At 46.3% G+C, this 26345-nt stretch overlaps 1 protein-coding gene across 12 annotated transcripts in view; it reads left to right on the forward strand.

Annotated features, from left to right (window-relative positions):
• Positions 1–26345, forward strand: part of TIAM1 (TIAM Rac1 associated GEF 1) — a 373738-nt gene that overhangs the window by 233274 nt on the left and 114119 nt on the right. For 9 of the 12 annotated variants that reach the window (XM_078053766.1, XM_078053826.1, XM_078053912.1 and 6 more), the window contains 2 exons: positions 8723–9696; positions 24080–24527. In XM_078053766.1, coding sequence (XP_077909892.1) covers positions 8734–9696; positions 24080–24527 — 1411 coding nt within the window. In that variant the 5' untranslated portion in view covers positions 8723–8733. The remainder of the gene's footprint in view (positions 1–8722; positions 9697–24079; positions 24528–26345) is intronic. The other 3 variants (XM_078054151.1, XM_078054194.1, XM_078054237.1) reach the window with 1 other exon arrangement.

Here is a 26345-nt window from a genome sequence, read left to right on the forward strand (position 1 = left end):
TCGCTTCAAATTTAACTTTGAAATAAATACATTTCATCCTTTCTCCTGCAGATTTGGAGGTCTGTTTTCAAGTCATAGAAGGGTGATCATTATGTTTATTTTAATAGGTTTTTAAATACCTCAGGGGAGTGAAAAATTACATTATTAATAATTACAATTTATGTGCATCATTAAATGCCTTATGCTTGGATTTCACAATGTCCTTACCGATGACTGAGAAACCTTGCTTTAGTAGTTCACTTTTGACTTGAATGTGATATGAATTGGGTCAGCTTGGGCCCCCTAATGAGCTCTAATGTTTTATATATTTGAAGAGCCCTTGTTATAAGGGGGTCTGCATGAGGAGCACTCCTATTGAGGAGAGCTGTGTGAAGACATTAGTATATTTAGGTAACCAAGACAGGGATGGGTAAGGCATGGTCCCTGCCCCTGGGCCGTTATAATAAGGTGGGAAGGGGGTCCATACAAAGCGAGACAAGTGTGTCAGTGTGCAAATAACCACGCAGCCGACGCCATGTGAAGAGGTCAAGCGAAGTGCTGTTGGAATGTAGAGCAAGCATGATTAAATCCAAGCTAGATAGTATTTTCTTTACCTTAGGTAATTTTTCCCAGCCATCTGTTTTGAGTTTGGGTTTGGAGTCGTTTGTTGTAGCTGTCAGCAGAGTGCCCACATCCTCACTCTCTTCAATTATCCAAAAAACCCAGCGACTTAGAACATGTTAACATGTTTTATTTATTTTTCTTTCCTTAAAATGAATTACAGGTTTAGTGCAGAAACTTTAGAAAGTACCAAAAAAAGGTATAAGTTTTGAAAAATCAAAATTACCCACAATCACTCTATCCAGAATAGTTGCTTTTAAAATTATTCTACAGGTCTAGCGTGTGTGTGTGTGTGTGTGTGTGTGTGTGTGTGTGTATGTATGTGAGAGAGAGAGAGAGAGAGAGAAAGTGAACATATTATTAATATTCCTAAAGAAAATTTTAACCTGCTCAAAACCATTTTCTTGGATGTGCATCTCAAATGTTTTTACTTCTGAGAATAAGAAGAGTTTTGCTCCAGTGACGTTTGACCCTACAGTAGAATGATCTTTTTTGATTATCTACTTCTGAACAGGGCAAGCCTTGGCAGGCTGACCCACAAGGCTGGGCTTGGATCACAAAGAATGGAAAGGCTGGGGAAAGGGTGGATCTCTCTGCTGTCTGTTTGGGGGACTGCTCCAACTGCTGGTCTCATCTAGGGAATTCGACTTCCTGGACCATAAACATATAGGCTCCTTAGTTCTCAAGCATTAGCATTAAAATTTAGAAAAGAAAAGAAATGATGAGGTTATTTCCAGTTTCCTTTGTATCTTCTTTCTCTCACTCTTTTCCCTCTGAACAATCTGAAGTTATAAGAGTATTTTTCTTTGTTCCTCTCTGCCCAGAGACCTTGGACATGGGGTGGTTTTCTATTTTTTTTTTTTAATTTTATTTATTTCTTTGGCAGAGACACAGAGAGAGAGGGAACACAAGCAGGGGGAGTGGGAGAGGGAGAAGCAGGCCTCCCGCAGAGCGGGGAGCCTGATGCGGGGCTTGATCCCAGGACCCTGGGATCATGACCTGAGCCGCCAAAGGCAGACACTTAACGACTGAGCCACCCAGGCGCCCCATGGGGTGGTTTTCTATTAACTGGAATGTTTTCTCATGTAATACGAAGAAAACGTAACATCAGTGTGATTAGAAACACAGCTTGCATGATTTATCTTGGATCATTCAGGTTTTGCCTTTCTTTTTTATTTGTGTTCTGTTTCTCTACTCCTGTATAATTGATGTTCATAATGATTTTGTGTGGACATTGCAAGCAGTTAAGCTTTTCATTTATTTCAAGAGTGCTTACCTTTACTCAGGGAGCATAGTTATAGTAGCTGCTTTATTTTATTTTATTTTTTGGAGAGGAAGTTCCTAAAGAAAAACATTTTACTTTTTTTTTTTTTTGAGAGAGAGAGAGAGAGCTCGCATGTGTGAGCGGCAGGGAGGGGGCAGAGGGAGAGAAGAGAAGAGAGAGAAAATCTTAAGCAGGCTCCATGCCCAGTGCGGAGCTGGACGTGGGGTCTCTCTCATGACCCTGAGATCATGACCTGAGCCAAAATCAAGAGTCAGACGCTTAACCAACTGAGCCACCCGGGCACCCAAGAAAAAAATTTTAATATTGAAGAATTTTTTTTCCCCATTTCATTGATGAATTTGGGTGCACTTTGCATACATTTCCTAGCATGAGTCCCAGAACACATTGGCCTGCAGTTTCAACCATGTAATAGCTGCTTTAAAAGTCTTTGTGTGCTATTCCAACATCTGGGTCACTTTAGGATTGACATCTATGGATTGCCTTTTCTCTGGAGAAGTGATTAGAATTTCTGTGTTCTTTGGAACACACTGTGGACATATTAAGTATCATATTGGGAGACTCGAGGTCCTGTTAAAATCATCTGGCAAATGATGGTTTTTCTTTTTTGCTGTTTTAGCAGGTGGTCAACCTGCTAAGTCCAGATCACAAGTTGGGTTTCCCTTTTGGTGGATGATGACTCCAATGTCAGTTCCATCTCTCAGTCTTGGCTGGGCATCTTTGGATTTGTCCCACACATGGGCCACCTGGTTGGCAGTCTGGGAGGTGGGCTGTGGTTTTATATAATAATTCAGTTCCCAAAGCCTCTGCTGTCTTGCTTGGGGTCAGTCCGAGGCAAGTGCATCTGAGGGGGGTGAGCCTGGGACTTGTGTGGATTTATACACAGCACTGGTGGATTTGCTTCTCTACCTCTCTTTGCTCTGAGATTCCCCTCACTCTTTGGGTGGCTGGGACCACTCTTCTTGGTTCTTTGGCCAGAACAACGAGGTGTGTCGTAGGAGTTCTCTCTTGCCTGTGTCAGAGGTGTACTGGGAGGTCAGAGGTGTACTTTCACGGAAGACTGGGAGAGAAAAACCAGGAAACCCACTCTTGGATGAGTGGCTTCTTTAGGTTTTTGACTTCCCCACACAGCATGCTTGTGCTTACACTTTGGAATCTTTGGGTAGTTGCTTTTTCCTCTGGTCCCAAGTTTTTTAGTTTTTTATCAGTCAGAGAAAGGTCAGTCCTAGTGCCTAATTCCATCTTGGCTGGCACCAGATGTTGGCAATTCAGTTTTGTTTACTACTTTATTTAGACAGAAGCACCATCCCTAGTTAATCAGCTCTACCTCTCTGTTTAACCTCCCTTTGGACCACTGGTCTGTGCTTACTTTGTATTTCCTGATAAGAGATGCTAGATGATGCTCAATGCATGCTTATTTTTTTTAAAGATTTATTTATGTATTAGAGAGAGAGAGAATGGGGGAAAGGGCAGAGGGAGAGGGGAAAAGAGGATCTCCAACAGACTCCCCTCAGAGCAGGGAGCCTGATGTGGGGCTCGATCCCATGACCCTGAGATCATGACCTGAGCTGAAATCAAGAGTTGGATGCTCAACCGACTGAGCCACCCATGTGCCCCAAGGCATGCTTATTTTTTATTGCCTAATTTGTTGAGACTATATTAGAATGTTTTAGATGGCTTTCAGCTGTAAAAACAGATTTAAAATGTTTCATTTAGAAGAACTCTCACTTTTTTTTTTGAGAGAGAGAGAGAGAGAACTCGCGCACGTACATGAGTAGAGGGGGGGCAGAGGGAGGGAGAGAGAGAGAGAGAATCTTAAGTAGGCTCCATGCCCAGCGAGGAGCCCAATGTGGGGCTCGGTCTCACCACCCTGAAATCATGACCTGATTCAAAATCAGGAGTTGGACACTGAACTGACTGAGCCACCCAGGCACCTCCAAAGAACTCTCACTTTTAAACAAAAATTTCATTTAACCAGAATATTTCAGTTATTTAAGGTTTTGTTTTTTAAATTTTGAAATAATTACAGATTCACAAGACATTGTAGAGAGGAAGTATGTGGCCTTCACCTAGTTTCCCCTAATGGTTGCCTCTTAAATAATTATAGTAAATTATCAGAGCCAGGAATTTGACATTTTTTTTATATGTATAAAAACATTTTTTGTATATGTATAGTTCAAAGTTTTAGCAGGCTAATACATCGAAAAAAAGCTGATCATGAGAAATAACCACTTCCCTGATGAGTGTATGAACCTAATAACTGTTCTTATTGATAAAGTTCCTTAAGATACCTTTTCACTTGCTCACTATGTATTTAACTTGGTGGATTTAAAGGAATGTACTAGGATGACCTGAAAAGTTTAACTGATCACGTTAAGAGAAAGATCATGATGTTGGAAAAAGTGTCCTTGAGCTCTGGCCCTGAGAATCTCGATTTTCTGACCCGGTCCCACTGTCCGATGACCCCCTGCCCAACATGCCACCGTGTCTCCCTTGCCTCCATTTTGTCTGCGTCCTCTGAGGCTGAGCACATCTGCACTCTCCACCTAGACAATGGGGAGGGGTACCCTCTCACCTCTGAACTCTATCCTGAACTTCCGCAGGGACAGCTCCCAAAAGAGGAGGCAGGGAAGAACTGAGGGCAAGAATTGAGTGAAATGAGGCAGGAGCAAGGCCTGCATTCTTTGGCCAGGTAATTGGGGGTGGGGAGAACAGTGGAGCAGGGTCGAATGGTCTGGGATGAGGGACCTGCACAGGTCTTCAGGTGGAAGGGAGCCAGAGTGACGGGCACGTTGAAGACCGCTGTTTCCTCGAGGCATCTGATGGAAGGGGCTAGCATAGTTAAGTCTGACATGTGTTTTCTCTAGTCCACATTGTGGTATTGTTCCCTGATTTGCATCGTGGTCCCATTCTCATCTCCATCTTATTGCGGTTGTATGAGTTTCTGCATTCTAGATTAAAGTTTATTTTGTCATTCACTCATTCAGTATTTTTCCGCTGAGCACCTTTTACCTTTCAGGCAGTGTTCTAGGCACTGAGGATATAGCAGTAAACAAGACAAGCAAAACTTTCAGCCCTCCTGAAGCTTAGGTTCTGGTGGGGAAGGATAGAGAATAAAAAATTTAAGTAAGTGAAATATATTGTCTGTTACAGTTGTGATAAAGGCTAAGGAGGAAAAGAAAAACAAGAGGGGTAAGGATTGAGCTCTGTGGGAGGGGCTGTCATTTTGGAGAGGTCAAGAAAGGTCACACTGAGAAGGCAATATTTGAGTCAAAATCAGAACAAACTGGAATGTCAGCGAGGCAGTGAAGGAGGGTTGCTGGCAGAAAGAAGAGCATGGGCAAAGGCCCTGGGGCAAGCTCGGGTAGCCAGAACTTAGACCTTTGAAAAGAAAGTATGAGCAGCCAGACTTGAGGTCTAAATACTGAGGGTTGTTCTTGTGATAAAATCTTACCCAATACTTCCTGCCTAACCCCCTCCTGCTAAGTGCTCCCTGAAAACGCAAGTTATTTGGAACCACTAACATGCTACATAAGGAAGTGAGAGTTTTAATGAGTTTAAAACTGGTGACGGTTTCCAACTAGAGATTGAGTGCTCACTCTTATTCTGATGCTCTTCTTTTTAATTTCTGTCCTGGTTTTTGCATTTCAGTCTGACCTTAATCTCTCTTCTCTCATCTCGCGACAGTGTGATGATTGTGTTGGTGAGGTACTACTGATCACTCACCTTTTGTTTTTGTTCCTAAAATGCATGACTGTTGACTGACTCCTTGCCTGGAGTAGAACGCTTCCAGCCTCCGTAGAGGTTACCGAGGAATTGAAAGCCGCTTTCTACCCAGAAGTTGCTTCCTGACTCACAGGAACAGAGTGCGTGCAGGTGTAAATTACGAACTGGGTTTTTTTTTGTTTGCAATAAAAATCAGTGATGGGGTTAAACAGAATAGGGAGGTATTCAGATGATGGAGGTAGCTGACGTTTTACCTTCATACAGGAAAAGGATTAGAACTTCCAATTCACCAACGTTCTGGGGGTTGCCTGTGGGGCAGAAGTTGCCCCGGAAAGGGGAGATGGTGTCTGTCGCATGCCACAAGCAATTTTAATGTTTCATGCTTCTGTTACTTCTCAGTCCCCCCACCAATGCCACATGGGCCCTTGTGGTTCTCACCGACCTTTCAGGAACAGCTTTCAAATTAAGGGGTATTTCAGCAGGTCCCTAGAAACTGATCTTTCTTAACTTGCTTCAGACTTCCTGCCGACTCTGCTTAGTTCATCCCCTGAGAATTTCTCTTGGTAGGATTTAGGAGATTTGGCACTCATCTCTAAATTCTAGTTCTGAAGATAAAAATGGCTTCTTTCCTACCTTGGCTGGCTGAAAAGAATCCTGCTACTAAAAATGCTATTAATGTAACAGGCCCATCAGAGTGATGCGTTGGGTGCTGTAATTCTTGAAGGTTGGGGCCATTTCCTTTAGGAAACCTCTCCTGAGGCTTTTAACTTAATTGCTTTTCTGTTGGCAGAAACAAGCCTCACCAAAAATGTGTTGTTGGGAATATGCCTGTCAATTTATATTTGCAAACTTTTGATACATAGGCTAAGAGGAGGGTCCTCCTTGTGGGCGTGAGGGCACAGTTTTGCTTTTACACGCGGTTTCTTCCACCATCATTCTTTCCTTCTTTTAAACTTAAGCCTGTGTGATTCTTAACGTGGAACTATGGTTAACACTTGTTCTAAGCTTTTTATTATTTCTTGGCAAAACGTATAGATACATAGACACATCCAGGTATCTTAATGTGTACTTAAAAAGATCAAGAGCTCTAAGGAATTGGCCATGGCTTTTAGTTATTGAAATGCTTATTTATTGGGGTGACTGAGTGGCACCATTGGTTAAGCGTCGAACTCTTGGTTTTGGCTCAGGTCGTGATCCCTGGGTCATGAGATCGAGCCCCTGTCGGGCTCTCTCTCTCTCTCTCTCCCCCTCTGCCCCTCCCACTCATGTGTGTGCTCTCTTTTTCTAAAATAAATAAATACATCTTTAAAAAAATAGAAATGCTTATTTTACTTTCAAAACGTAGCACACGATATTCTTCAGAATATAGATCACATAAATGGTTGTGTATGGACAGTTGATGTTTTTCTTTTCCCTCTAGTGAGTTGAGGTTTTTTTGTTTGTTTGTTTGTTTGTTTTTCTTTGCTTCTTAAAGATGCCAGCCAGAGAGGCATGAGCTTATTAACTGCTTTGAAATATACTTGCTGCCAGGAAAAAGGAGATTCTCCTTCTTGGAAAGTTCCCTCTGAGAATCATATGATGTGTGACCCGGTAGGGAATATTCCAGTATGGGAATAGCTTACCGTCTGATGCCTGTATGAGTTACCTCCAAACTCACTGGAACATGAAATGGAGGTTTTTTTTCCCTTCCTATTGCCACTGATTTTGTTTCAGCGAAGTTCTGCTCATCAGAGTTGATGGTGTGTTTTAGACTGAATAGTGAGGTTATAGAATGATTCTGGATCAATGTGAAGGTGTATCAGAGTCCAGGGCATTTCAAATTCTGTCGTGGTCATAGTCAATTCATTCTCTGTTTCCCCCTTGGTGCCTTTCACTGTTTCATTGTCTACCTTCCCTGGCCACAGTATCAGTTTCTCGAGAGTAGGGAATGTCTCTTTTGTTCACTGTTGTATCTCTGGCTTCTAGAACATGGTAGGTGCTCAGTATGGATTTTCTGAATGGATGACTATGTAGGTGGTTGGAAGCATCAGCTCAGGAATGTGCCCAGCTACTATATTTTCCCTCTTTTCCTTTCTGGCCACTTTTATGCGTGTTTCTTAAGTGCATACAATTGGAATGGTATAGAGAAAGAACAGAGGAAGAAGAGGCTAAGAGAGTCACAGTTGCTGAGCTTTGAAGGTCTTTCTCTTTCCCATTGTGGGTAACAGTCACCAGGTCAGGGAGAGAGACTGGAAAATGTGAAGGAAGGACTTGAATTAACCTGGGTAGCCCCAAAAGGCTGAATCACATTTAGTGGTTTCATAATGTGAATTTCTGTTTGCAGGGCACTCTGTACCAGATTAATGTTCTCAGTTTGGATTTGCTCCCAGAAATAAACCCATTAGTCTGGTGCTAAGCAGAGAGCGGGGTTTCTATTTTGTTTTGCCCATCTCCCTCTCCCCTCCTCCCACTTCATGCCCCCTCCGAAACACCAAAAGTTAAGGTTTTCAAATGCTGTGGAATGTAATTGAATTTCAGGTAAAAGCCCATTTTCTTTTTGACTTGGATGAACTAGGAAGAGTTGATCGGACTTAACCTCTTGAGTGTTTCCAGTTTTAATTGATTTTGAAATATAGATGGAGTCCAAATCAAACAGAAACATCGGGAGGGAGGGAAGGAGGCTATCAAATGTGCCTCTAAGTTTTGTGATGCTTTTTGAAATCCATATAATTTCCAACAGAAAGTCCGTTTGTGCTTTCAGGGTTTTCAGTGTCCGGAGAGGAACAGATTTTTGTTAAGTATAGAGTTTAGGAAGGAACCACAAGGGTTAGCCCTATGAAAGCAGCATGGCAGTGGGCCCCATGGGCAGCTACCCTCTGGGCCGAGACAAGTTTAATTCTCTACTTAACCTTACTTGGGTTCTTATTTCACATCTCGGGAGGGCCAGTCTCAGGGGATGATGTTAGTTCTCACCTGCTAGCCTGTAAGAGCCCAAGCACCTGCCAGGTGGGCAGAGGGTGGTGGCCTGACACCTGCCAAGCCCTCTGCCCACCCTGCACCCTGAGCTCTTTCTGTTAAACTACCCATTGGTGACTCACTTATCCCCTCCTCTCCCCCACCTCCCCCATGCTGCAGACCATAAAACCATGGGAAACGCAGAAAGTCAAAATGTAGAGCATGAGTTTTATGGAGAAAAGCATGCCAGCCTGGGGCGCAAGCACACGTCACGCTCACTGCGCCTGTCGCACAAGGCACGGCGGACGAGGCACACGTCCTCGGGGAAGGTGATCCACAGGAACTCCGAAGTGAGCACGCGATCCAGCAGCACTCCCAGCATCCCCCAGTCCCTGGCCGAAAATGGCCTGGAGCCCTTCTCCCAAGAGGGCACCCTAGAGGACTTCGGCAGCCCCATTTGGGTGGACCGAGTGGATATGGGCCTGAGACCTGTGTCGTACACCGATTCTTCTGTCCCTCCCAGCGTCGATAGCAGCATCGTCCTCACAGCCGCGTCTGTGCGAAGCATGCCAGACTCGGAGGAGAGCCGGCTTTACGGAGATGACGCTACATATTTGGCTGACGGCGGCAGGGGGCAGCCTCCCTATACATCCAATGGGCCCACTTTCATGGAGACGGCGAGCTTTAAGAAGAAACGCTCCAAATCTGCAGACATCTGGCGGGAGGACAGCCTGGAATTCTCACTCTCTGATCTGAGCCAAGAACATTTAACAAGCAACGAAGAGATCTTGGGTTCCACCGAAGAGAAAGACTGCGAGGAGGCTCGGGGGATGGAACCCCGGGTGAGCCCCCGGCAGCTCAGCACCTGTCAGCGTGCCAATTCCCTGGGTGACTTGTACGCTCAGAAAAACTCTGGGGTGACGGCAAACGGGGGACCCAGGAGCAAATTTGCAGGCTACTGTCGGAATCTGGTGTCTGATATTCCTGATCTTGCAAACCATAAGATGCCACCAGCTGCTGCCGAAGAGTCTCTTCCGTACAGTAATTATAACACACTTCCCTGTAGGAAATCTCACTGTCTTTCCGAAGGGGCCGCCAACCCACAAATTAGCCATAGCAACAGCATGCAAGGCAGAAGAGCAAAAACAACTCAGGTAAAGTGATCGAAATCTGTTTCAATATTTCGGAAATGGTGCATGACTGGAAGTGCATGATTTTGCCCCTACGAGATTCCCATCTTCTAGTCGGTCTTACCCTGTGTGCCTGGCGGCTTCTGCAGCTAGTGCTGCTTCCCCGAGGATTTGCCTCGGCTCTGCTTCACCCTTCTTCCAGTTCGGTGGCTAGGGGTGGGATTAAGGAAAGAGTGTGTGTGTGTGTGTGTGTGTGTGTGTGTGTGTGTGTGTGTGTGTGTTGGGGGGGTGATGTGGTAGGAGTGAGAATAAAGCTGAGAAGTTCATACTAGGGAATTACTGCTTCTCCAACTCAGCTCTTGAACAGCATCTCGCTTACGCTCAGCCTACTTCCTCTCCCCGGACAGATGGGCAGGGTGGGTTGTGGACTCCTGGAGTATCTTTCCAGTGCCGCAGGTGGGAAGAGAGGTTAGTCGGAAGCTCCTTTGAGGAGGCATCTTTGATTCAGGGCGGGCTCTGGCCATTGGTCAGCTTCTCTCGGAGGTTGGCAGGCTTCCTGCCTTACCAGGAGCCATTTCAATTTCCTGTTCCTTGCGATGCTGGCCAGCCCTGTCTCTGGAGGGGGTGTAGCGGAAGGAATAACATGGGCGGGTTCCAGTTCCTACTTTGCAGCCAACTCGTTGTCTGACCTTGGGCAAACCCTGACTTCTAGTTGCTCCTCTGAAAAAATGGGAGTAAAAAGGCTCAACTTGCTTGCTCCGGGGTCTAGGGCAGGAGAGAGTGGGTGTGAAGGCATTTTTCAAGGGGGATTTTTTCCAAGTGCGTTGCTAATGGAAAAGAGGACTCATCACCTTCATTGGTAATGATACTCCCAGGAGCCTAAGAGCCTGTTACGCACTCCTGCATGCCTTCGTCCTTTTCTGGTCCTGCTGTTCCCTGTTGCCGAGTTCTGGGCGTCCTGGCTTGTGTTGAGGATGGGTTCATGGTTTGCAACATGTTGCTTCAGATCAGAAGTCCAGATCAAGCCCATTTGCCTTGAAAGGCATGTCAGCCGCCAGGGTGACCAGCTAATAGCGCGGCGGTCAGTGGGAAAGCGGCAGGTACCCTCTGGCCTGACCGGGGGGGGGGGGGGGGGGGGATGGGGATGGTACGGCTCCAGTACAAGCCAAACAGGCATTTCGAGGTTAAGTTCTCTCAGAAAGCGGGTCTAAATATAATGGGCAGATGGTGGGAAACCCAAGCAGGGGGCAAAGAAAATTGGCATTAGACTGTCCGTGTTTTTGCTGGAGAGCAGAGTTTTAAAATTGCCCAAATCTCAGGTTTCTAATTTTGTGTTGGAATTTTAAATTCTCATGTACAAGTCATCAGGGGAGAGAGTTTTTTGTTTCTTCTACTACTACCCTAGATTTCTGTATTAGAATAATGAAAACTTTCTGTGTGTTCCTCCTAGTTTATATGGGTTAAAGGGAACCGTGTTTGACCTCTCCCCTCTTTTTCTTTCCAAAGTTATGTTTAACTGTGATAAAAATACACATAACATTTACCGTCTTGACCATTTCGAAGTGTGTAGTTCAGTAGCCTTAAGTACATCCACACTGTTGTGCACCCATCACCACCGTCCATCCCCAGAACTCTTTCCATCTTGAAAAACTGAAACTCGGTCCCTATTAATCAACAACCTCTCACCCCCCTGCCCCCAGCCCTACCCCTGCCCCGCCCCTGGCAATCCCCATTCTGTTTTCTGTCTCCATGAATTTGACTACTCTAGGGACCTCCTATAAGGGGAATCAAGTAATATTTGTCTTCTTTTGACTGGCTTATTTCCCTTAGCATAATTTCCTCAAGGTTCATCCATGTTGTAGCCAGGATTTCCTTCTTTTTTAAGGCTGAATAATATTCCAGTGTATGTGTATGCCGCAATTTTCTTTGACCAGTTCATCTGTTGGAGGGCAGGTTTTGCTGATGGTGTCCAAGCCAGGCATCGTGTGTGGCTCCAACCCTTTCTCATCTGGGTGACTTTGGGCAAAAAACTGTTGGATGGGGATAATAATAAGGCCTTTCGAGAAAATGGAATGAAGTAACACAGTGCCTGGTCCTTTGGAAGCAGCCGGTAGGGGAGAATTCGTTAGTCATTGCCATGTTCCTTATTAGTGGTGGTATAGGAGTTGAGGACCCGGGGTGGTTTGGTGTTTCTATCAAAGTCTTGTGTCTTAGAAACAGAGTTGTTAAAAAGGTTGACTCCGCGTCTGAGGAGGTGAGTGTGAAGATGCATCTAGATGCACACCTGAATTTTTTACCCCTTTTCTGGGGTGAGATTTACTGATGGGAATGACAGAATAACCCCGCTGTGGTCCTTTTGCCCACCCTGGGGGGGGGGGTGGGCTACTCCTCACTGTCAGCTTGGTAAGTGGAGAGACGGGTGAGATAGGTGACCTGTCCTGTAATCTGAAAGGGGCTAAAGGCTCTGTCTTGAAGGCATGGCCAGAATGGCGTTGCAGGGCTGATACGAACAGGGGGGCTCCTGGCCTTCAGGATTCAGAGACGGGTGCATTGATATAGACGGTGGAGAAAGGAACATCACCTGTGACTGTCCTTCTTACCTGGAACAATGCCACGTAGGACATTTTTTTTTTAAGAGGGAGTGGGGGGTGGGGCAGAGGGAGAGAGAGAATCTTAAGTGGACTCCACGCTGAGCACGGAGCCCGATGGCGGGGCTCGATCCCACGACTCTGAGATCGTGACCTGAACCGAAATCAAGAGTCGGACGCTTCACTGACTGCGCCACCCAGGTGCCCCATGTTAGCACATATTCTGTGAGATCTAAGAGGGGTACCTGGCTGTATTCTGGCTCCCCAGCTCCATGCCCCCCTCCCCCTGCTGGGGGACAGCTGGACCTCTGCTTCAGCCCACCCCCCACTGATGGGGGTTAGAGTCACGGCTGACTCCACCCAGAAGAGAGGGGCAGAGCAGTTTTCTCCTGCAGAGCTGGTGCCACTGCGAGCTCTCACGTGTCATTGTTACACGAAATTTCCGTCTTTGGCTTGCCGCCTTCTAAAATTGTTAATATATGGAAGTGAGATCATCTGAATGTGGTGTCTCAGAAAGTCACTGCCTAGGCAGCTTAATGTAATGCAGAGCACAACGGACTCAGAATCCGAAGTCCGTTTACATCCTGGCCAGCTCTTCACTGACCGGTCACCTTGGGCAAGTCACTCCGTCTTGCGTGCCCCGCAGGCTCCTTCTGTGTCCAGGGCGAGGGACACCAGCCTCTGACAGGGCCTGTAGGGGGATCAGGCGGGCACCCTGCATGGAAGCCTTTTGCAGAGTCTATAAAATGAACGGAAGAATTATTTTCGTATTGACTTTATATGTTGAGTGAGGATCTTTAATGACTTGAAACAAACCCCAGAATTATGCACAACACTATCCATCCACCCACGCTTCCTAGTCTAAGTTTGGCGTGTTCATCCAACGCGATTTCTTGAGAACCCACTATGTTCCAAACAGTGTATTTTAAGAGACAGTGGGTGTGGAAGCTTCCTTGAAAAGAATTCTTTTTTTGTTCTTTTTTTTTTGTTGTTGTTGTTGTTGTAAAAGTTTCTGACCCAGGGGATCTCTTCAGTGAGCTTGGATCAGAGATGTTAAAGTTCCCTCATCTGTCCTGGTGACGCAGTTGAATCTATAACTGTCAGCAATTTTACTCCCCAGAAAAAGAGTTCTGGCAGACATGTGGCCCCCAGAGCATGGCCTCTGAGCCTGGGATAAAATACGTTTTATCTGAAACAATGTGAATAACTTCATTTGATTTGAAAATGATCGAAAAAGAGTTTTTGACCATTTTTCCTGTTTTTGTATTTGTTCAGTAGTTGGACATGTTACCAAAACACGAGGCACTGGAGTTCACATGTAGGTTTTAAAAAGTGACACGTAGTACATGTCTGCCACACAGTGAGGGCTGAGGAATTATTTAACTCAATACGTTTAAGTGTGTGCATGTGCGTGTGTGTGTGCGCGCACGCGCACACACACAGCGTCCATAAAAATTTGTGTTGAGAGTCAGTTTGGTATTCACTTGTTGGGAGGGTTTACCCATACCACTTAAAGCACAGTTTACTTGCATTGATTTCTGTAGAAAGATGGAGTAGATTGCCCCTTGATTTAGTGGATGCATTATTGGTCTTTTGGACTGAACTTTACTGTCTCAGTAGTCCCATGGTTAACAGACAGAGTTGGGGCAGCCTGCTGTCATGTAAAGACATTCTGAAACGCAGCAGAGCCGAGCTTGTCAGTCTGAGCCCTGTTTTCTGTTGCTTATGTAACCTGGATGGATCTCGGTGCCTCTTTAATGAGGCTACTGTGAGTCCCACACGGGAGTGAGTACGAAGCTCCTGGCACACTGTCTTGCCCATAGTAGAAGCTCAGTCAGTAATGGTTATTAGTTGTGATGGGACTAGTTTGGCTTCATATTTTAGAGCTCAGCCCTCCTGTATCTCAGACTTCCAGTGGGTGAGGTGGAAAGAGAAAACCGCCAACTGATGGAGCATCCTGTAGCCAGGTTCTGTGTTTCAAAGGGAAGCTTTGGCTTGGGGCCATTGTGCAGGACTAGTGAGGAGAGCTTCATTCATCCACTTAGGAGATGAGAGAATGGGAGCAGCTCTTACCAGGAATGAGTCAAGGAACCACAGCCTTGAGACAGCGAGGGGCCCCTGCTCAGAGCCCCTTGTGGAGATGTGACACTGTTGATGGGTTTGTGTGTTTGTGCAATTTCTGATCACTTCCGTGTTCCCAGAAATCCTTCACACCGTAGCGTATGGAGTCGGAACGACATAAGGCAGAGCTGTCCATCAGAGCTTCTGGCCCCTGTGGGCCACCAACACATTCCTGTCAGCCTGATTTCCAGCTCACAGGTCACCTCTCTGTCCAGCCCCCCTCACTTTGAGTGTCTCTAAAGAGATGAGGCGACAAGGTGTCACAACTGGATTAAAATCCAGGTCTCCTGACTCACTGACCAGGGTCATTCTTCGGAAACGCACACCCCCACACTGTGCTGCCTCCTCATTGCCAGAGTCCAACTCACGTGTCCTCAGATCTGAAGATCAAAATCCTCAGTTCAGGTACAGAAGCAAAAAAAGGGTGATTGGCTGAAAAGAACGTAGGAATGTCCACTACCGTAGCCCGAGACAGTGGTTCCTGAGAGAGGTGTCCACGGCAGCTTTAGAAGAAAGCCTTGCTTTCTTGTTTGGAAAAGCAAGTCATAGAGTCCATGATTTCAGCAACGAGGGGGTGCAGCATTGTCAGAAGAGGATCTTGAGTTCCTAGCAAAATTGTGTTGGTTTTTTAAAATTTTGTTTTGTTTTACACTTAGCTTAAATGGCTCAGGAATAAGTATGTTCCCTGAGCTGAAAACTGACATCAGCATCCAAGAGATTCTTAAACCTTTGGTCACAGACTCCTTTGAGAATTGAATGAAAAATTTGGGCCCTTTTCTTAGATAAACACATGGACCACCCTTCTGCATTCAATTTCAGGGGCTCCGTGGGTTCCCCAAAGTCCATCTAGAAGCTTTTGGTTAATAACCTCAGGTTAATTCTTCATGAAACAACATATTTTCACCTAAATTTTTTTTTTTTTAAACCCCTCTCTTCCTTCCCTTCTCTTCAGACTGTTTGATGCTTCTTTTTTGCTTTCCCCTTGATCTTCCTTTTTCTGGCATCTAAGTTAAGCAATGAGATAATTGTTTTGAAAGCAAGCCCATCCATTTTCAGCAGGAGTATCTGCCTCTTTGCCAGGATCTTCTTTTGGGGAGTGGGAAGGTGAGTAGGTAGTTGAGGGGTGGCTCTGTTGGTAGTTTCAGACCCCTTTATACTTGTGAAAAGTACGGCGGACTCCCAAAGGGCTTCTGTTTATGTGGGTTATCACTATAAATATTTATCACACTAGAAATTGAAGCAGGAAAACAAAAAACCATTTGTTGATTCATTTTAAAATAGCACCAATAAACCCTTATATGTTCATACAAATTATTTAAATTTTTTTATTTTCTAAAATTTAAAAAATTAGTGAGGAGAGAGGTGTTATTTTATATTTTGCAAATCTCTACGATTTCTGGCACGTAGGAGACCCGAGAGTCTCCTATCTGCTTCTGTATTCACTCTAGTTATATGCTGTTTTGGTTGGACTCTAGGGGGAAAATGTGGCCCACCCAGGTAGTTGGAAAAGGGAGGCCCTTAGGGCCCCCCTGAAATTATCTAAGGATTCCTGGTCCACACTTTGAGAGCTGCCCATTTATGCTCATACAGGCTGGCAAAGTTTAGGCCTTCGAAATTCACATTTTTAGTTTAGTGGTTGAAGAGGGGAACATCTGTGTGCCTTGATGAAAATGCTGGTTTCCTAGCATCACTGAGGAGGAAGAAGGGCTGGAATTGGGAACTTAGAGCCCTTCTAGCCAGCCTGCTCTGAAGGCCTAAGAGGGCCTCCATGAAGCCAAGGCAGAACTTAGGAAACAGCCGACAGGCTTTTCATCGTCCTTTGGACCCAGTTTGCTTTGGACGACTATTGACAGATTATCTAATATGGCCCATAGGACAGCCCATCATGCCTTTCTTACTTTTTCTATTAAAGAAAATGATTTAAATTAACTCTGGTTATATCCATAAATGACATAATAAAACTGGATTGTTTGAAGATTGCAAAGTTTAGCTTGACAGGACTAATTCGTCAGCTCAACAATAGTTGAGTGTGAGCTGAACCTGGAAATGAGTAAACCTTTAAATCAAACTAAAATGTGATCCATGAGAAACTGTTCTCCTTGTTTTGAGATTATGGTGGAAAATGAACAGCAGTTCATTTACACAAAGGTGGGTTTATTTTTCTTTCTTTTTCTTTCTTTCTTTCTTTCTTTCTTTCTTTCTTTCTTTCTTTCTTTCTTTCTTTCTTTTTCTTCATAAATAAAGATTTTATTCATTTGAAAGAGAGCATCTGTGCGTGCATGCACACGCACGCGAGTGGGGGGAAGGGCAGAGGGAGAGGGATAGCAGGGAGCCCCAACGTGGGGCTCCATCCCAGGACCCCGGGATCATGACCTGAGCCGAAGGCAGGTCCTTAACTGATGGAGCCACCCATTCGCCTTGCAAAGTGGGTTTATTTTTCTCAAGTGTCTTGCCTGCTCCATGCCAGACACTGTTCTTAGCGCTTTGGGATGTGTCAACAGAAAAAGATCCCTGAGCTTACGGAGCTAGTTTGGGGTGAAATGGGGGTATGTATGCAAAAAAACAATGAGCATAATAAGCACTTGACATGCTATGGAAAAAAGAGCAGGGCAAGGCAGATAAGGCAATGGGGGATGCGGGAGGCAATTCGAGATAGGGTGGTCAGGCTTGGCCCCCTTGAGAGGGCAGACTCTCCCTTGAGAGGGAGTTGGCCACTGATTTGGAAGATGGGAGTGTGCCCTGTGTGTTTGAGGCAAAGCAAGAGGCCAGTGTGTCTGGCGCAGAGTTGGGGTGCGGGAACAAGATGCTGCAGAGAAGTTGGCTCAGCAATCGGAGGAGGGAAAGAAGTCTTTTAGTCGTGGAAAGGAGGGACGTGAGCTGAGCCTTAAAGGATAAGTATTCCTGGAAGCAGGAACGGTTGGGAGCATGCGCTCCCATTGCACTGACTGGTAGGTCCATCCAGTGCTCCAGTGTGAAGGCTGGACACCGGCACGGGGCTTTGCAAGGCAGGCTGAGGAGCCTTCCACATGGCTCCTGGGAGGTCTACCTAGCAGCGGTGGGCAGGGTGCATTGAGGAAGGATGAGGGAAGAGAGCTTGTTGCTGAACCACGGGTGTGGCTCTGAGAAAGGAAGACAAGAACCCTTGGGACAATGTGATAGATACATCGTGGGTAGTGAGGAGGAGAAGGATGACTACAAGGTTTGAGGCACCTACATAGAAAAACAGATGAAAAGAGAGAAGATGATTCATTAACTTAGATGTTGGCAGTCCCCAGTCTGGAGTTACCTGAAGCAACATTTCAAGCATTTGCCAACTTACTTCTGACTCCCTTTTTAGCAACAGTAAGAACTTCGGGTCGAGAGAAATTTTGAGTCACTCCCATTGGGGATCATTAGAGAAGAAGGGAAGACGTGTTGAAAACATAAAAAGGCATGGAAATTTTGTCTTGGGAAAGGAAGAAGGGGGAAATAGAGCTGGGTTTTAGAAATGCCTCAGATGGAGTTGGGACATGTGCAAGGGGGGTGATAGTGGGAGACCTAGTGGGTAGAATTTACAAACTTCAGAATTCGAAATGCAAAAAAGCGCTGGACATTTGGGGAGAGAGAAAGAAAAAAAAAGCCTCATAATGATGGAAAAGTAACACCGCAATATTTCTAGCAAATCAGGAATGGCAATTATTATAATAGTGCCCAGTAGTTATTAATCAACAGTGTAGAAAACATCACCATTTTGGGGCGCCTGGGTGGCTCAGTCAGTTAAGCATCTGCCTTTGGCTAGGTCATGATCCCAGGGTCCTGGGATCGATCCCTGCGTCAGGCTCCCTGCTCAGTGGGGAGCCTGCTTCTCCCTCTCCCTCTGTCTGCCGCTCCCCCTGCTTGTGCTCTGTCAAATAAATAAAATCTTAAAAAAAAAAGAAAGAAAATATCACCATTTTCTTAGGTTATGATGCTGTTTTGTGAATGTGAAGTTTAAATCCTTAAAAGAGAATTTCATTGGCTCGCACCAGCCTTCGTCGGCCTGTTTTCCCCAGTTTCCTGAGCAGCAACCTTCCATGTTAGTGTCGCTAGTGAGCGGGGTCAGGCAGTGCCTTCTTTCCTTGGGCTGAGATGAAAATAAGGCTGAAGGTGGAAATGACAGTAATCATAGTTAATGCTTTTGAGTGGGTTCTATGTGCTGGGCACAGTTCTAGAAACCTTTGTTGGGCTAACTCAATTTCACAGCATCTTAGGGAGTGTTTTAAAGAGTTGATAACTGTTGTTATCCCCATTTTACAGGTTGGGAAACTGAGGCACAGAGTGGTTTAGAGTAACTTCCCTAGGATCGGTATTGACCATACTGAGGTTACCAAGGGAGAGTATACTAAGAGTATATCAAATATACCAAGGAGAGAACACTGGGAGCCAAAGACAGTATTCATGTGTGTGCATGTGTGTGGGAGGGGGTAGTTAACAATTTTGGGGATAAGAAGATGATAAACCAGGGGAGGAGTATTTTAGAATTTAACAAGGCAAAAATTGTTCTAATGCAGAGCTTCTGCAGGTCGAAATTTCCTCAACCCACTGAAAGTCAGTGAACTCTCTCTATTAAGCTTCTCTATATAGGTATATGAAAGCAAAGCTGGATTCATCAGGGAAATTAAACAAAGTAACCAATGAAATAGTTTCTAATTGCATTCGACTTACAACTACAAATGGCCGATTGATCTTACTGTCCTTGAACTGTCCCGGGGCCCTTGGCCTGTGTGGCTCATTACCTTTTCAAAACTGTGTTCACTTATCATTAACACAGAAAACCTGTCCCTCAGAGTATTTGTAAGTTGCCCAGCAAAGCATCTGGAGTCCTGCCACAATGTATCGTTAGCCCCATTCATGCCGCCTGACCGTTCAGTTTGCCAAGACAGTGAGAACGGGCTTCACATTTGCTCCCTGCCTCCTCCGTTTTAGCACCGGAGCTCATGTGCGCATTTGTGGTCCTGCTCTGATGACTGATCACTCTTGCCTAGCAGCTGAGGCATGCTTTGGGCGACAGCTGGCCACTTGAGCATCCAGGAGGAAAGTGCGTACTTTCCTGCTGGGAATCTGCCAGTGCCATGGAAACTGGTGAGTGCTCTAAAAATCTGGCTTGGGAGGATGTGCCCGGAGAGACCAGGCTTTAAGAGCCTCTCTATCCCATGAATGTTGTGTATAATCGGAAGCCTCTTCAGGGGAGTGTTTCTAACATGGAGAGTGTCTTTTGAGTAATTTCCAGGAAGTCTCTAACTGGGTCATGCATCATGTTGGGAGACACTTCTCTGTGTAGCTAGGGTCTTACCATTTCCCTTGATCTCCTCTGACTTTTGAGTTAGAACTCAGTATGTGATTAAATACTAGGACCTATCAGGTGCTAAGATACCTCGCTCAGTATGAAGGAACATACCTCGCGTTTGCCACAGACACTACTGAGGCTCCCGTGAGAGGCTTCCCCGGGGTTGGTTTTTGGATTCCTTGCTGCTGGGAAGAGTGGGGGTGGTTCTCCGGGGCTTCGGAGCATGGGGAGAATCCGTTTGCTCAGGTGCCAAGTGTCCTCGAGAGAGCAGTGGGGAAGAGGCGGAGCCCCCTGGAACGATGACCACCAGGAATGTTCTCGTGGCAGTGGTGGCCTTTCTTCTGAGCTGCTGGGAGGTGCATTGCAGTGATAGGCATCCTGACATCTGCGAGTGACGGGCGTTTGGGACGCAGCCTTAGAGGGATGGATGCCTGCTCTTTTCATGGTGTGAACCCAGTGAGCACAGGGTGACGTATGGGAAATGTGGAATCGCTATGCTGTACGCTTGAAACTAATGGAACACTGTGTGTTAGCTAACTGGCATGAAAATAAAAACAAAAACAAAGTGTGAACCCAGAGCCTCTGTGTCAGAGTATCTGGCTTTGGTTTGTACTAGAGATCCTGAGACCCTGTAAATCTGCATTTCTCGTGTGGCGCTTAGGCATTTGGGTAGATGGTTCTACAGATGATTCTTTCCCACACTAACGTTGGAGGTGGCGGGTGCATGCGAGCCTCTTGTTGACCGTTCCGGTGTTGAATAGCGCCTCTGGTTAGGTAGTCCTCATTTCCCATGATGCTAGAGCCCAGGGCCTCTGGGTATTTGGGACGTCGCAAGCTTCATGACCAAATTGGGGCTGGGGCTGGGCAACGCACATGTTTCCCAACAGGCTGGGTGACATATCAGTGGGGGACGTCTAGCACTGAGCCTGCTTAGCCGCCTGTGGAGACAAGGTGGAGTCGGCTTGGATAATAGATCCAGAGCATTCCTCAGCAGTTACACGGGTTGTGTGCTTCAAGGGTATGGAAGCTCAGCTAGGGCCAGCAGGCCTCTTACCCGGAGTAATCACATCTTTGCTCAAGTCAGTGGCCATCCCAGAGTTGAGCACACAGAGCCTGGGCCATGGCAAGATTATAGCAGCACGAGCAGATGTTGAGGTCTGGCAGAGAGGTGAGTGTCTACCAAGGCCTTAACTCTTAGTTTCTATAGAGGCCCCAGGGTATTCTGTAGAGGGGTAAATGGTTTGTGGGAAAGTCAGAGGCTGTTAAGACACATGCTCTTGAGGGTTTGACCAGTCTCGTCTCTGCGTGTTTCCCTCCTCTTTCATCTCCTCCTTCCCTTTATCTCCACTTTGAGATTTGAGCTCTTTGCCTGGCAAGTCAAGGCAGATAGATAGTCCCCTAGCTTTTGCTGGGAAAACCTAGAAAGGGCCTTGTTGACAAAAAAGGGTAAGGCATGGGGTTGACTATTTAGACAGAACCTGGCCAGGTGCTCCTTGCAACTGAGCAGTGGGGCTGCCATATAATAGTTGGAAAGGTGGGTTCCGACTCCCAGTCGGCCACCAGCCAGGCTTGTGACTTTCTGAGCCCCAGCGTCCTCAGCCATTAATCAAGGGGATGGCTTTGCAAGGTTCCCTCCTATTCTAGAGCTCTGGGAATTACAAGATGCCTTGAGTCCATTCTTTCCCTTGTTCGGAGGTCTTTCTCTTATGGACCAGGGAGGTTACCGGCATAGCTTCTCTCTCCCTGTCTTAAACGGAGTCGCTTCTCACCTCTTTGCATTTTAGAGGGGAACTTGTAACTGATGCCTTCATTTCTTCCAGGGAAAGACTGAGACACATGAAAATGAATCCAGATGTTTAGGAAATTCACACACTTTTCATCTCCCTCGACTCACGGTTGTCTTGAATCATCAGTTGGGGCAAAGTTACTTATTGTCTTATTGACTTGATCAATGTCCCTGCCGGGAGAAATGGGAGTTCTTAACCATGTTTTCCTGTCTGTATAGAGAATTTTTACCCACTGGATCTGGGTCCTTCATGACCCCGGTGGGATGGCAGATGGCAGAGCGATTGGATGAGCAGTTATGGGGCTGTGCCCCCGAGCTGCACCCACAGTTTCTTTAAGCCCCTCGAAATCCCAGGGGTCTGAACTCCATCGGAAATGCGGTTGGTCCTCCGAAGCTCTCTTAACTACTTCCTGCTGCTGTCTTCCCTCCTTGCTTTTTCTTTTCTTTCTTTTTTTAAGAACAGTTTTAGATAATAGGGAGGGCTCCCAGTTAACCTTGAACACCTGGCTGAGGTAGTATTGGCCAGATCCATCTACTGTGAAATTACTCATTTTCCTCCCTTTGCATACTGTTCTCTTTGTTGTTGGTTTTTTTGTTTGTTTGTTTTGAAGGTGCACAATGTAATGATTTAATATATGTATACATTGTGAGGTGATTACCACAATCAAGTTAATTAACACATCCATCACCTCGCATAATTACCTTTTTTTGTGTGTATGGTGAAAACACTTAAGATCTACTCCCTTAGCAAATTTCAAATATACAATGCAGTATTAATTATATCCACAATGCTGCACATTAGATTCCTAGAACTTATTAACTTCTTTTTTAAGATTTTATTTATTTATTTGAGAGAGAGAGAGCATGAGTGGGGGGAGAGGGAGAAGCAGACTCCTCGCTGAGCAGGGAGCCTGACGCAGGGCTCGATCCCAGGACCCTGGGATCATGACTGGAGCCAAAGGCAGACCCTTAACTGACTGAGCTACCCAGGTGCCCCTAGAACTTATTAACTTTATAACTGAAAGTTGGTACCCTTTGGCCACCATCTCCCCATTTCCCACAACCCCCCCCCCCCCCCCGCCCGACAACCACTGTCCCACTCTCTGTTCTGTGAATTCAACATTTTTGGATTCTACATATAAGTGAATCATGCAGCATTTGTCTTTCTGTGTCGCCTCTTGCTTGTCACATCTGTCTATGCCCATCTTTTAGTCGTTCACTTAGTATCTCTTCATGACGAAGGTGAAGTGAAGTTTGAGGCCCTCACTTTGAATTGACCAAGTGAGATGCTTAGAGATACGGGCACAGCACCTGTCTGGGCCTTGTGCAGGACAGTGTCAGTTTGTGGCTTGGTTCATTCTGCCCCATTGCCTCTCAGCAAATATTTGAGCCCAAAGCACTCATTTTTATGCCAACCCAGAATAGTCTGTTTTTACATTTTCAAACCATAATTGGATGCTTGTACGACTGAAGGCTCAAAAAGTGGTTAAATCCCCAAACTGTGTATTACTTTGCCATCTCCTATGTCAGACCCATGTTCCTGTTCTCTTCCTTTGAGAAAAATCGGTCTAATTTCTTATCCGTAAGACCGTTGAGCTGGCCTATCCAATATTGCTGTCATTATCCCTCCTTGATTACTACCATTATTTAATTATTGTTTATGGATATGCCTATAGCACTTTAGAGCAATTAAGCTTCTGATTTAAGAACAGACCTGTGTTCCGGAAATGTTCAACTTGAGAGCAGGGACAGTGCTTTGCAACTTCCAAATGTTTTTAAACTGGGAATTGATACCCCCGCATATTGGCAGTTGCCCTAAGCTGTCACTTGGCCCAGGGGCAGTGAGTAACTTGCTTCAGGCTCCTAGCATCCCGGCTTTGAAAGGGCAAGGTAATTGGAGAGTCTGCCTTGGAGCTGTGGGCCCCACAGACTTATTTAGCTCAATGCAGAGTGAGAGGCTGCTTGTTTTCAAGAAGTGAAGCTGATTACAGCATGAGGACTCTTGCCTATTCGTGGGACCTGGGTCCTTGCTGGGTGAGTGGGTGAGGCAGTGCTCTAGTTATCATTTTAGTGGCCACATTATAAAACAGACTCTTAACCAGGCTATTTATTTATTTATTTATAAGAAAGGGTATTAGCTGCAAAGACCTTGTTATCCATTTTAACCCCCTACCCCTGCAACAGCTAATCAGCCTGCAGAATTTCACGGCGTTTTGGGCAGGCTGATGAGGAAAAGGGTGTTGAGCTCTCTCAGCATGGCCGTGGGAGAATCTATAGCTGATTTGCCAGTTAGTTAATTATCTAAGTCCGATAAATGATAAACTCTTGGAAGTGTTCCTTGTTTTTTAATATATATTTCCTGAACGTTGCAGGTCGTTGGCATTCATGCCAGGGCGGCTTCATGGTTTTACCCAAGCCACTGTGCGGGCAAGTTGGGTTTGTGCGGGCAAGTTGGGTTTGTGTGGGTCCGGGGGTTGAGGAGGAATTGGTCTGGGACAGGTCAGGAGCAGCAGTGCCCTGTGGGTCCCCTGCAGCTCTGCCGGCTACACAGTCCCCGGCTTACTTTTCTGCGTGATGCCTGTCCTTTTCTCCCTTTCTGCTCCCAAGGATGTTAATGCCGGCGAGGGCAGTGAGTTTGCAGACAGTGGGATCGAAGGGGCCGCCACCGACACGGACCTCCTGTCCAGACGGTCCAATGCCACCAACTCCAGCTACTCGCCCCCCACTGGCCGCGCCTTCGTGGGCAGTGACAGCGGCAGCAGCTCCACTGGGGATGCGGCCCGCCAGGGGGTGTACGAGAATTTCCGGCGGGAGCTGGAGATGAGCACCACCAACAGCGAGAGCCTGGAGGAGGCGGGTTCGGCGCATAGCGACGAGCAGAGCAGCGGCACCCTGAGCTCCCCGGGCCAGTCAGACATCCTGCTCACGGCCGCGCAGGGCACGGTGCGCAAGGCCGGGGCTCTGGCCGTCAAGAACTTCCTGGTGCACAAGAAGAACAAGAAGGTGGAGTCGGCCACCCGGCGGAAGTGGAAGCACTACTGGGTGTCCTTGAAAGGTAAGGAGAGGGAGCGCCCCTCGCCCCGTGCGTGATGCGCCATGGTGCACCTTGCGCGCCATGGTGCACCTTGCGCGCCATGGTGCACCTTGCGCGCCATGGTGCACCTTGCGCGCCATGGTGCACCTTGCGCGCCATGGTGCACCTTGCGCGCCATGGTGCACCTTGCGCGCCATGGTGCACCTTGCGCGCCATGGTGCACCTTGCGCGCCATGGTGCACCTTGCGCGCCATGGTGCACCTTGCGCGCCATGGTACACCTTGCACTGCGGGATGTTTTGTGATGACACGGCGTTTGTATTTTATACCAATTTTAACCAACTCTGTTTCACTGTGATGAGAATGCTTAGCATGAGATCTCCCCGCTTATATTTTTAGGTGTGCGTGCCTCTATCGTGGACTGTAGAGCAGATGTCCAGAACGTAATCATCTCTCCTAACGGGAACTTTCTGCTCCTTGATTGTTCAGTAACTCCTCACGTCCCCCTCCGCACCAGCACTGTTTTGTTTTCTTTACTTGTTCACAGTTGAGCCAGATGAGCGCCGCACATCGAGTTTCCTTATATATACAGCTGCTTCTGATGACAGTTTCGAGGGACATGTTCCAAAAGGAAAAAAAATTTTTTTAATCATTCATGTTAATGAAGTATGTCCTAAAATGACTGTTTTGGATGCAAACTTATTCATCTGAATCCTATGAAATGACCATTTCTTTCGGTTAAAAATGATAGAATATCACTAATTTCATAAGGTTCAGCCTAGTGCTTAATAGAATGTCTGAACCATCTTAGGTTTGTGACAAAGCAACTATTTTACGGTCACATTGTGAATATGTGTGTGTGTGTGTGTGTGGATACATACACATGTGGAGAGATCACTGCCTTTTCATTAGAAGCATAATACTTTTATATGTTGCAATTCATTGTCATACTTTTGAAGTACGTGTATATACTATTGTGCATGTCTACATACATCTTAGTAGGATAAAAGTTGTAACACATTTGTGAGCTCCGTGTCTTAAAAAGAATACTTGGAGCCCAGCCCACTTAGATCTTCTTTGGCACAAGCCAAATTTGAAACTGGTTTAGGATATGGCAGGACAGGCTCAATAGGTTAAGAAGCATGAAGGACAAGCACAGGAGGAAGTCTGGGCTTCCCAGGTGTGGTGTACCCTCTAGACCATTTGATACTCAATCTCATTAGCTGTTTTTGGTGTGAGGACATCCAATCCTAGAGGCACAGAACATTCTAGAGTCTGCACAGTGATGCGCAGGCCAACCCCTGCAGGGCAAGCAAGGTGTAGTTGGTCCCATTACTGGTAGTGCCAGGTGTTGCTTCAGTATGTCAGTGAGACAGGAGGGGGGCTTGTTAATTAGACCATACGTTTCACTGCATGTCACAGAGACCCACAATGATGATGCGTTAAGTGAGATAGAACTGATTTCCCTCCCGTCCATCAGAGGTAGACCATCTGAAGTTATTGTGAGTCATCCAGGTCCCAGGTTCCTTCTATTTCCTTGCTCTGCTATTCCCAGATCCAGTCCCTGTGGTCAAGGTAGCTCACCACCAGGCCCACATTCCTGCAGAAAAATGAAGGCATATTCCTCTGCCCTGTATCAGGGCCGCTATAACCAAGTACCACAGACTGAATGGTTTAACCAAAGAAATTTGTCTTCTCACAGTTCTGGAAGCTGGGAGAGATCAAGGTGGGAGTGGGGTTGGTGTGACACCTGTCTTCCTTGGCTTCTAGATGGCTGTCTTCTTCCAGTGTCTTCCCATGGCCTTCCCCTTCTGCCTGTCTGTGTCCATATTCCCCCTTC

Source organism: Halichoerus grypus, chromosome 1 (genome assembly GCF_964656455.1).
Source record: "Halichoerus grypus chromosome 1, mHalGry1.hap1.1, whole genome shotgun sequence".
Lineage (NCBI taxonomy): Eukaryota > Metazoa > Chordata > Mammalia > Carnivora > Phocidae > Halichoerus > Halichoerus grypus.